Source organism: Balaenoptera ricei, chromosome 1 (genome assembly GCF_028023285.1).
Source record: "Balaenoptera ricei isolate mBalRic1 chromosome 1, mBalRic1.hap2, whole genome shotgun sequence".
Classification (NCBI taxonomy): Eukaryota; Metazoa; Chordata; class Mammalia; order Artiodactyla; family Balaenopteridae; genus Balaenoptera; species Balaenoptera ricei.
Genome location: NC_082639.1, coordinates 44688479 through 44701181, shown reverse-complemented (window position 1 = coordinate 44701181; position 12703 = coordinate 44688479). Strand labels below are relative to the sequence as shown.

Genomic DNA, 12703 nt, shown 5'->3' with positions numbered 1-12703 from the left:
GTAATTATTGATAAGTATGTATTTATTGTCATTTTAAACCTTGTTTTTCAGTTGATTTTGTATATCTTCTTTGTTTCTTCTTTTTGTTTTTCCTTTTGTGGTTTGATGGTTTTCTTTTGTATTATGCTTGAGTACCTGTTTCCTTTTGGTTTTTTTGTGAATCTTTTATATGCTTTTGATTTGTGGTTACTCTGATTTTCAAGTATGTTAACCCATCACTAAATCTACTTGCTTTAGACTGGTAGTCATATAAGCTCAAACACATTCTAAAAGATCTACATTTTCTTACTCCCCTCCCCCATATTTTGTGATTTGATGTCCCATTTTTATATCTTCATGTTTACTCTTCTGCTGTACACTGTAGTTATGATCACTTTCATAGAATTAAAAAAACTTTTTTAAACCTATGTACTGACTTATTTAAGTGAGCTTTAATCCTTTTATATATTTACCTCTTCTACTGTTGTTTTCTCTTTCCTATAGATTCTTGCTTCTTTTCTATTTAGACAAGACCTTTCAATATTTATTTTAAGATAGGTTTAGTATTCCTGTATTCCTTTAGTTTTTGCTTGTCTGAGAAATTCTTTATCTCTCCTTCTATTCTAAATGATAATTTGCTGAGTAGAGTATCCTAGGTTGCAGGTTTTTCCCTTTCAGGACTTTGAATATATCTTGCCACTCCCTTCTGGCCTGCAAAATTTCTGTAGAGAAATCAGCTGATAGCCTTGTGGGGGTTCCCTTGTAACTGCTTATTTGTTTTTCTCTTGCTACTTTTAGAATTCTCTCTTTATCTTTAACTTTTGGCATTTTAATTATGATATGTCTTAGAGTAGGTCTGTTTGGGTTCATCTTGTTTGGGACCCTCTGTGCTTCCCGTGCCTAGAAATCTGTTTCCTTCTTTAGGTCTGGGAAGTTTTCAGCCATAATTTTTTCAAGTACATTTTCAATCCCCTTTTCTCTTTCTTCTGCTTCTAGGATTCCTATTATGTGTAGATTGGCATGCTTTACGTTATCCCATAGATCTCGTATGTTGCTTTCACTTTTTTTCATTTGTCTTTGTCTGCTGTTCTGATTGGGTGATTTCCATTATTCTATCTTCCAGATCACTTATTCATTCTTCTGCATTATTTAGTTTGCTATTTATTGCCTTTAGCTTGGTTTTCATCTTGGCAATTGAGTGGTGTAATTTTGATTGGCTCCTCTTTGTAGTTTCTAGTTCCTTGTTACAATGATCTGAATTTCTAACAATAGCTTTTCTTAATTCCTTCAGCATTTTTATTACTTCTTTTTTGAACTTGTGGTCTGGTAGACTGGAGAGGTCATCTGTTTCATTGTTCTTTCAGGGGATTTCTCTTGTTCTTTTAATTGGGAGTAATTCCTCTGCTTTTTGATTTTTCTTATATTTCTCTGACTCTATGAATTTAGGAGAAAGAGTTATCTACTGTGGTCTTGAAGGGCTGTTTTTATGTGGAAGTGTCCCTGTGTAGCCTGCTTGAATCCAAAATTTCTCGTGTGAGGGCTGTTTTTAGTATGGATGCTTGCCATCTCTTTCCTCAGGGTGGCCCTTGTCCCCTTGATAGGGGGTGTGTTTGGTGCTGTGGTGACCAGAGCCTGCACTGGATGTCGGGTGGGGCCTCCTCTTTGCTTTGTGGATGTCACAGCCCTGCAGGGGGGAAGGGTCTGCTCCCCAGTTGTTGTAGTAGAAGTCCCCAGATCTGGTTCTAAGCTGTGGTGTGAAGCAGGTGGGATTGGAGCACTCCCTCTGGGAAAGGAGCCACTGCATGTTTCTCCCCAGGAACTGTGACGCAGGACGTGTGATTCTGTGATGCTGCCTGCCACCTGGTGTGAGCGCCCACAAAGACCACTATTGCCTGGCACTGCCCTTGGGGGACACCTTTGCTTGGGGGCTCTGGTAACCTGAGGTCCCTTAGGAGTGCAGGCGCACTCACAAAGTGGTTGCTCCATAAACCCACTGGAGCCGTGTTCCCTGAGCCCGCCTACAATCAACCCAGATGGCCTTCAGGCACGCATGGTTCTGGTCCCAAATCCACCAGAGTGAGAACTCACTGGGGCCACCTCCCTGCGCCCACAGTGGGACTGCTGATAATCAGCTCAGACAGCCCCCAGGCAGGCACGTGCGGTCCTGAACCCAAAATCTGCCAGAGAGGCAACCTGCCAAAGCTGCAACCCAGCACCTGCAGTGGGATCGCCAGAGATAAGCTCAGATTTCAGGCCCGCCTTCATGTGTGCCGCCCACAAAGTTCACAGCATCTGTGGTGACTGGAGCCACACCCTGCTGTGAGCATGCTGACAGTGAGGCTGCTATAGCAGGTCCACAGCCCTCCCTTCGTGTGTTGACAATGGGGCTCCTATGGCAGACCCACAGCCCTCCCTTCGTGTGTTGACAATGGGGCTCCTATGGCAGACCCATGCTCCATCCTGTGTACACTCCCAGTCGCAGCCTGGGTCACACTCCAGGCCCTTTGGGATGTCTCCCCACAGCCAAACCGTGTCCTCTCCCTGGGTGTGTCCTCTGAAACCTGAGTTTCAGCACCCAGTCACTGAACACACCAGCAGGCACGCGTCTTGGGCTCAGAAATGCGGCAACATGGCCAGGACCATCTGTGTTGGTGTATCTCTACCCTGCAGGGCGGCAAGCCAGCTCCCACACTCTCCTCTCCAGCCTCTGAAGCTCCCTATCTGTCCTGGTGGACCTCCCAGCCAGTGAAGGAGGTTCTCAGCGTGAGGAAAGCTGTCCTCTTTCACCGCTCCCTCCCAGGAGCGCAGGTCCTGTCCCACGTCCTCTTCTCCCTTTTCCCTTCGTCCTACCCAGTTACATGGGGATCTTTCTTGCAGCTTTGGTTGTATGAGATCTTCTGCAAGCTTTCAGTAGATGTTCTGTGAGAACTGTTCCACGTGTAGATGTGTTTCTGATGTATTTATGGGAGGAGGTGAGCTCCACGTCCTTCTACTCTGCCATCTTGGACTGAACTCTATGTTTAGCCTTTTGAGGAATTGCCAGGGTGTCTTCCAAAGTGGCTGAACCAGGGCTTCCCTGGTGGTGCAGTAGTTAAGAATCCGCCTGCCAATGCAGGGGACACAGGTTCGAGCCCTGGGCCGGGAAGATCCCACATGCCGTGGAGCAACTAAGCCTGTGCGCCACAAGTACTGAGCCCGCGCTCTAGAGCCCGCAAGCCACAACTACTGAAGCTCACGTGCCTAGATCCCATGCTCCGCAACAAGAGAAGCCACCGCAATGAAAAGTGTGCGCACCGCAACGAAGAGTAGCCCCCGCTCGCCGCAACTAGAGAAAGCCCGCGCACAGCAACAAAGACCCAACGCAGCCAAAAATAAATAAATAAAATAAATAAATTAAAAAAATAACAAAGTGGCTGAACCATTACCACCAGCAGTATACAAGGGTTCCAATTTCTCCACATCCTCAGCAGCATTTGTTATTGTTACTGTAAGTCTTATTTGATTGGAGCCATTCTGGTGGGTAACCATCATTGTGGTTTTGACTTACATTTCCCTAATGTTTATTAATTGCTTTTTCCTCCTCATTCCGTTTCCTTTTTTGACACTTACAGAAATAAAAAACAATAATACCTCACTGGCATTCATGCTGAAATAGAATAGTTGTTAATTCCTACCCCATCAGCTTAGGTTTCTCGTGCTTCATCTCCTTTCAGGGACAACATTCACACCTGACTGTCTCCCTAGTATGGCAAAAAGTCTTCACCATCATTCTGTGTACTATGTACATTACTGCACTCCCTCTTTTAGGAAATGCTTGAAAAGCAATTAGAAATAACTATCAGTGCGAGTGAACCAATCCAACTAGCCCTCTGTATTCCTGTGGATGTTTTGCTTGTAAAAATTCCAGATGCAGTATCTTATCAGAAAATGTGTTTTCAAGGGAAGTTCTTGGTGGGATTAGGAACTTCCTAATCAAATATAGTCTATCTTTGATTCAAGGAAATAGTTTTTACATATAAAGTATTGGGAAAGGATTAATGGACATGAATTTATCTATTATTCATTTGTTGGTTCATTCATTCCATTTCATTCCTTGAGAATCAGTGCTGTGCCAGGCCCTGGCCCAGGGGATATAGAGAGGAATAGGGCGTGGACTTTAATTCAGAAGAACTCTGATAAAGGAGACAAACAGAATTAAAACATAATGCAATGCACTAAAATGGGGGCAAGACATATTTGACAAAAGAAGACACGAATTTATGTCTCTGATCCCTTCAGTAAAAGAATTTTAAAGAGACAGAAACCAATAAGGCAAAGAGAATGAGAGAGGAGAAAAGAGCAAATATTAGAAATTGGAAAGCTCTCTAGCCAATTCAAGGAAGCCAACCCTAACCTGGCAGCAGAGAAAGCCAAGAAACAGTATGATTTACACAGCAGAACCCCCAGAGGGCTCAGGAAGTAGCAGCCTAGATATATCTCGTTGGAGGGCTGTTTAATTAGACCCCCACCTCACCCCCCAGATTCCCTCCCCACTCCAATAGGAGACTTAAGTTTTATTCACTGGAGAAAGTAAAACTGGGGGACATAAGTCACATATGAGAGCTCAAGCCTTCTTCCCTTATCCCACTCCTACAACAGCAGCAAACAGGAAAATACCTTTTGGCAGTTTACTGGAAAAGCCTTCCCTGGGAGTCTAACCCAAAGACGCCAACATCAGGGGTACCCCGAGGAAATGGTTTAGCTGATCACATTACAGTGAAGCTGTGACTGACAAGCACAACCTCATCTACAGAGCTTCCCACAACTTTTAAATATCTCATTCAGATCTAAGACAACAGAGAAGGATTATGAAACATCTGAAGAAAGAAAAGAGGGTAAAACAAACCAGCAAAAAGCAAATTCGAGACAGACTATGAAGGAAGATGAGAATTAAAAAAAAAAAAAAATCCCAGGTAAATTATTAAGCACATAGAAAGCAAAACAAAAGAAAGTATAATTATTAACTTCAGAGAAAACAAAGTTCATATGGGAAAGGAAAAACAATTCCAATGTGCTACACAATTCAGCTGACAATACTGTTTACATGATTATAATAGTGTAAACACTAGGTATTGAGCAAATGAAAATTACAAATAACTATACTGTGACAATGAGGGGATGGAAATGTGGTGAGGATATAAAAGACTGCTAAATCCTAATCTTTTACAGTGAGACATCAATAGATAATGCCTAAAACTACAAAAGATGCATTAATATGAGTAAGTAATTTAGAGAATGGGGGAAAATGAGAAGTGAGAAATTAGGGCAAGGTCAGGAAATTTCCGTTTCTCCTAACAAGCCTGAGAAAACTATTTGCTTCTTTAAACTATATGCATGTATAACCTTATTAAAAATATAAACTGAGTTAAAAGAAGTGCTGTGGGAACAGAGGTGGAAGCAACCAACTCTGAATGGGAAGAAGGGCTGAAAGGTTTCATAGAAAAATCATCCTACCTGATCTTTTTTTTTTTTCTTAATTGAGATGTAATTGACATACAACATTATATTAGTTTCAAGTGTACAACATAATTTGATATTTGTATATACTGCAAAATGCTCAGCACAATAAGTCTAGCTAACATCCATCACCATACATACTTACAAAATTTTTTTCCTATGAGAAGCTTTAAAATCTATACTCACAGCAACTTTCAAATATACAATACAGTATTATTAACTATAGTCACCAGGTTATACATTACATCCCCAGGACTTACTTATTTTATAACTGGAAGTTTGTACCTTTTGATCCCCATCTCCCATTTTGCCTAGCCCCTGTCCCGAACCTCTGATAACCACCCTAACTGGCTCTTAAAGGAAGAATTTGCCAGGTAAAAAATGGTGGTGCGAACAACATGGATAAAGGCACAGAAGAATGAAAGACTAACGGGTTGAGGGAAGGAGTTGTTCAGTTTTGCTGAAGCATGAGTGTGTCAGGGAGGATGGTAAGAGATGAGGCTGGAGCGGGCAGTTGGGCCAGACCGTGAAGGACCTAGAATGATACACACAGGACATAGGACTAAATCCTGCATCCTTTACAGACAGAACCAATGATTAGGTTCTGTCTTGATCCCGCCTACAGAGCAGGCAAGCTACTGCTCTTGAGCATGGACTCCAGGCAGCACCTCAGTGGAGGATGAACTCACTCAACCTTAATGTTTACCTCAGGGAGAGAGGATGAGATAACACTTCAGTGCTGGTCTCACCAAAAATATCTGTGAGATTAAAACAGGAGAGAAGATGATTTGCTTTCCATTACGGAGGGCTCTGGAAATATCAAGCCCACAGCCCTGCCTACCCACCTGAAATGTAGCTCGTATGTTTATTCTGCTTGTCCTGAGCGACCAGCTGCTTGTGCAGTTCTTTTCCAATCCCATTTTCAAAACTCTTACACAACTGTTCCGTTTTCCTGAAATGTTCAAGAAAAGATAGAATCAAACCATGGCAGGGAATAGATGATTTTTATTTATTTATTATTATTATTTTTAACATCTTTATTGGAGTATAATTACTTTACAATGGTGCGTTAGTTTCTGCTTTTATAACAAAGTGAATCAGCTATACATATACATATATCCCCATATCTCCTCCCTCTTGCATCTCCCTCCCACCCTCCCTATCCCACCCCTCTAGGTGGTCACAGAGCACTGAGCTGATCTCCCTGTACTATGTGGCTGGAGAATAGATGATTTTTAGATTCATGGCCAAGAACTCATCACAGAACTTTGGGTCCCCAAAGCATATCCCTAGAACCAGGGACTGAGATCAGAAAGTATCTCTGGTCAGAAGAACAGGAATCAATCTAAACAGATAAATCTAGGATATCTTAAAATGATTGATCAGGAAGATGAATCCACATCTCATAAAACAATGTGTAATCTGGGAGGCAGCTTGGCATGGAGAAAATGATATAAGCTTTGGAGCCAAGAAGAGCTAAGTTTGAATTCTAGCTCTGTTACTTTCAAACTGTGTAACCTTGGACAAGTTACTTGATCTCTCTCAGTCTCAGTTTCTCTACATGTAAAATAGAGATAATACACCACCTTACATGGTTTTTAAAATATTTATAGAGCTAAGGATTTAGGATAGTTTGAAACATAATACTTAATAACAGGTAGCTATTACATCATTACCATGTCAAGAGAAGATTCAAGTGACTAATGTGGAATATTTAAAAGCAGAGGACTACATTATGAATGGTTCAACTTTTTTTTCCATCACTGTCCATTGAAGGACTCCGTGATTCTAATGAGAAGGCCAGTTATCTGCACAACAAATTCCCATTGTGGAAAAAGAGTACTATACCAGGATACAAGAGCTTGATGGAATCCGCTTTTTGACAATATCCAATATTGTTTTCCAATTCCATACTGAATTAGTTTCCTAGGACTGCCATAGCAAAGTACCACAGACTGGATGGCTTAAGACAATAGAAACTTATTCTCTCACAGTTCTGGATGCTAGAAGTACAGAATCAAGGTGCTGACAAGACCATATTCTCTCTGAAGACTCCAGTGGAGAATCTGTTCCAGGACTTTCTCTTAGCTTCTGGTGTTACCAGGTATCCTTGGCATTCCTTGGCTTGTTAATCCACTCTAATCTGCCTCTGTCCTCACATGGCTGTCTCTGTGTCTCTCCTCTTCTTACAAGTATACCAATCATATTGGATTAAGGACTCAGCTGTCTCCAGTATGACCTCATCTTAATTAATTACATCTGCAACTACCTTATTTCCAAATAAGGTCACATAATGAGGTTCTCAAAAGGGAATGAATTTGGAGGGCACACTATCCAACCCAGTACATATGCTCACCAAGCAAACTTCTGGTCTGCCACATGCTCTCCTTAATGAACCTCCCTACCAAGAGCACATGCCCTCTGTAAATGACTGGTACCAGCTAGCCTACCAGGTAACACCCACCAAGACAGCACAAATTTGGCATTCTGGCTTATAAACCATTGCCTGTTGAGTCTAGTTAAAGAGACTCTCACCTCAGGGCTTAGTCAGCCCTTCATGAGTGAAAATCTATTTCCTGAACTTGCAAATGTAAAGACTAGGTCCTAGGTGTCTGGTGACCCAATCAAATCACAGACACTCCCTGAAACTTGGTTCACCAGCACTTGCCAGCCTCCCCTGAGCCACCCATCCATGGCCATTCAGGGTTCTCAGCTTTTACCTGAACTGGCCATCATCCAAGAGAGGCTTCTGCGCACTGAGGTATCTCCTAATGGTGTCTTCAAGTTTGGGAATAGGCAGCCTGGGAAGAAAGTAAGGTCAAGTGTAAGGGTGACAATCTGTGGAAGAGGCTAACTAGCTTCCCAACCCAAACTAACCAATAATTACTGGATAATTAACTTCTTTCCAAAAAAAAAACAACAAAAGGAAGCCACTTACAAATGAGAATAGATGAATTTAAGTATCATTGGTAGCTCTTTTTTTTTAAGTAAAATAATAACTTTTTGACGTATTAATGATGAATTTCATAAGCTGAATTAGTAAACATACTAACAGATTCCAAATGGGGAAGCAGAAGCTGCCCCAAAATTCCTGTTTCCTGTCACAGTTATAATACCTGTGTTAACCCTATACTGGCACTGATTTTATTTCTACCCTTAGTTTGAACGACTGTCTTTTTCTCTCCCAAGATGAAAAAAAAACTTTTATTTTTAAATTTTCTAGTGTATTTTATGACAGAGAATCATACAAAAGGGAAACACAGGTCTGTCCAATGGGCCAGCCAACCATGGGATCGACCATCAAGCCATGCCCAGCTCACCAGGAGTCCTGTGAGGAAGAACCAAGTCTTCCTCCAGCTTACTTACTCATCATTCTCTACCGGTGGATTCCCAATGACAGCTATGGCGATGAAGTTACAGGTCCACAGTGAAATGAAAACACCAGGGCTATGTCGTGAGGCATACTTTTTTTTTTTTCATGTTAATAATTTTATTGAAAGATATATCCCCTAGTACCAAAACTTAATCCAAGTTTGTTAGGTTACCTCTGCCAACTCAAAATTAACACTGATACATTCAAAATATCTAAATATAGCAGCCATTTAGGAAAACTGAAAAGTTATCCATAAAACACAGTTTAAGACCTTACTATAAGATACACTGTAGTTCTTCAGTTTATTTTTCAATGCATGTTTATCCAAAATACAATGTCAAAAAATAAATCTGAATTTACAGCCATCATGGACTTAGGCTGCACTGAGTAACCATTCACAACACTTTAACACTGTAGGTCCCCTTACGTGGACTTATGCAGAAAATCCCCAACACTACCTCAGCTATCTCTTAAGTACAAAGTTACCTACTTACCTTTCTCAAGACTTTGTTTTGATACAGTAGGGACATTAAGGAAAATTTACCTTCTTTTTAAACAATTCTAAATTAGAGGCAATGGCAGTTTTATAAAAGCAGTCCTTACTAAAAAGATTCTGGAGTGTTAACTCTAGCCTGAACTTACTTTAGTGGGGTAAAGTAAGTTTTCAGAGTGATGATTTATTTTGGAGTTATTAGTACAACAAACTGAATTTTCTCAATGGAACTAAATTAAGGCAGTATAGATTCTACAAAAAAATTTTTATCATGGATACAAAGTCACCTGTTTTCTATAAAAATGATCAAAGATCACTTAATGAATATGCTAAACTTACCAAGTCTTTATTTTTGCCTTCTATAAAATACCCTCAATGTAAATGTCAAATAACAACATTGTCCATATGACTGGATTATCTGATACTAGCAGAAGATGGCCATAGTTGTGAAGTTACTGGTTCACAAGGAAATAAAACAAACATGGATAGTACAGTGAGCTTTTCACAAAGCTAAATTTGCTTACATGAAAAGTCTGTTCTTAATTCTGAGATTGTCCCATCCCCCCTTTTTGGGTGAGAGTCATTAAAGGTCTTTTTTTTTTAAGAAATAATGTTGATAACAGTATTTTCCCCTATAATTTTACTGATCTGTGAAATCTAAAAGTATAAGAACTACTGACGGTGAAAAGACAAGGAGATTTAGAATCGGACCTAGGCTTAAGTCCCAGCTCTGTCACTTAATCTCTCTGATATGGTTATAGATGGCAAATTACTTCATGTCCCTCAGACTCCATTTCCTGCCTCACAGGAAGTTGGAGAGAAGAACTGCCTCACAGAAAGATCTGAAATCCTGCCAAGTTCCAGCCCCACCCAGCACAAGTCTATCACCAGCACAGCTGGTATATGGAGAGGTTAGGTTCACAGCCTTTGGACTCTCACAGATAACTCAGAGTTTGCATCCAGGATTCTGTCACTTACTATCTAGGTGATCTTGGGAAAATTTCTTACCTCTCCAGCCCTTCTTCCTCCATGTGTTAAACATTAGCTCACTGGACCATTATGAGGATTAAATGAAATAAATATATAAAGAACTTAACAAGGTACCTGACATATAGTAGGCACTAAACATATAGCACATATGGAATGTGTATTTGTAGAACCCAGATACCTATTGATATCTATAGACAGCTCCTTCCATCTCCTTTTCATTTCCCTCCTAGCTTCCTGCTTCCCTCCTCTTTTGACACCTCCCACCTTAGGCACAAACCCTGTCCCCAACCATTCCCTTCGACCCACTCAGCAACATCCAGTTTAATAACATAGCTATTATTCTTCACTAGCCACCTCCACTCTATCTTGCAGAACCCCCATTCCATTCTGAATAAACTACCCTATATTCTATAACTTCTTCTCCGGAACTTCTTCTACCTCCTCACCTTTCTCAAAATCTGACTATTCTGTAAATACCACTTGCCTTCAGATTTCTCCTCAAAGAAAGCCACTTCCCAACTTCTAGGAAGGACCCACACCCTCCTAACCTCCACAACCTGCCATCAACATCAAACAAGTTTCTTTCCTCTCAAATCTAATTGTACCACCTTCTCCCCATCCTCATCTGTTATCCACTCCAGGGAATGCTGGGTTAGTAAACCAGCTCTCTGGTTGGTAGGGGGTGAAGCCCTGATTTGTAGCATTTACCAATTTCTGTAAATCTCCCACCATGGCCAAGTTCAAGCTACCAACATGATGTCACCGAATGTGGAGCTGGGAAGAAATGCACAGAGTTGGCTCACATGATTATGGTGATGTATAGAGAGGGGAGCTCACCACTCATTAGGATTCTTCCTCTGAATCCCCTTTTCTCACCTCCACTGGCACATGGGCTGGCACAGAACAGGTACTCAATGTGTGTTAAATGAATTAGTTGATTACCTTCCTTTACCCCCCTATGCACCCCAGGACCCTATATTCTTCTCTATCATTTTTAGTGACATTTATGTATTTATGTCTCTCTTCCCCATCAGACTGCAGACCATGAGATCCTTTAAGGATGCAGAAGATGGAGTTAGAGATTCTCTTCTCCCATCCTGTTGGTTTTGACATCTTCTTCTGATTCTCTTTTCCTCCATTATGTCCTCTTGCCCTAAAAGTGCCAGTTTTCTCAAGACTGGCTCCTCTGCCCTCTTCTGACTCCCATTGGTGATCCCCCCTGCTCTGACAGTAACGACTCTGACACTTACACAGGCTCTTCCAAGCAGGCAACGAGAAGAAAACTAAAGGTATGCAAGGGAGCATAATCCTGTCAACTGTGGATTCGTTCTTTGTTTAAGGACAGTGTGCTATGCTGGAAAAGCCTAAGCTTTGAAGTCAAACAAACCCGAGTTCAAATTTTAAACAAGTCACTTTTCAGAAAGTAGACTGGTGGTTACCAAGGGTGTTGGGGGGATGGGGAATGACTGCTAATGACGGGGAGAGGTGATGAATTAGATAGTGGTGATAGCTGCACAACTCTGTGATTATATAACCCTCCCCCATGGAACTGTACACTTTAAAAGTATGAATTTTACCAGTGCACAGGCACTAGACCCAGGACCCCCAGGGCCCTGCAGCCAGAGACCACAGGACCCAGATGCACCCACCAGTGAGCAGGCACTAGCCCTCAAATCCCTGACCTGCCCACCAGTAAGCCTGCTCTAGCCTCAGGACCAGCCTACCCACTAGCTGGTGGACACCAGCCCCAGGGCAACAACAGCCCCACAGCTGGAGGACCCAGCTCAGACTCCAGCTGGCCAGCAGCACCTGCCCTGGGACTGGTTGGGCCCTGGCCTCACCCACCAGCAGGCCAACACAAACTTCGGGACACCCTTGACCCCGCAGCCAGCTGTGTCAGGAGCCAGCCCCATCCACCAGCAGTCCAACACCAGATCTGGAACCTCTGGGCCCCCCGGGCCCTGCAGCCAGACCCCAGGAATTGACTCTGCCCACCAGTGAGCCAGCACTAGCCCTGGGACTGCCGGAGCTCTGCAGCCAACCACCTTGTGACCCAGCCCAGCCAACTGGCAGCCGGCAGCCTCTGCACACGGCAGGGCCTGGCAACCAACCAGACCAGGGGACAACCAAGCCTATCAGACTGCCCATGGTAGTCAGCCTACCACAGGAGAAGGACCCACGCAGTCCACATTAGGGGCACCCTTAGCGCATATAGCTCTGGTGACAAAAGAGGAGTGCAATACTGGGACGCATAGGACATCTCTTACAAAAGGCCACTTCTCCAAGATTGGGAAACATAACCAACCTACCAGATACACAGAGATAAAAACAGCAAGTTAGGCAAAATGAAGTGACGAAGGATCATGTTCCAA

At 42.4% G+C, this 12703-nt stretch overlaps 1 protein-coding gene across 2 annotated transcripts in view; it reads right to left on the bottom strand.

Moving 5' to 3' along the window:
* The window catches only part of CPT2 (carnitine palmitoyltransferase 2), a 28561-nt gene that overhangs the window by 7021 nt on the left and 8837 nt on the right, over window positions 1-12703 (bottom strand). The window contains exons 2-3 of one of the 2 annotated variants that reach the window (XM_059922816.1): window positions 8196-8276; window positions 6321-6427 (exon numbers count right to left, since the gene is read on the bottom strand). In XM_059922816.1, the coding sequence (XP_059778799.1) occupies window positions 6321-6427; window positions 8196-8276 (188 nt within the window). Of the gene's footprint in view, window positions 1-6181; window positions 6234-6320; window positions 6428-8195; window positions 8277-12703 lie in introns of those variants that run through there. The other variant, XM_059922823.1, reaches the window with a different exon arrangement.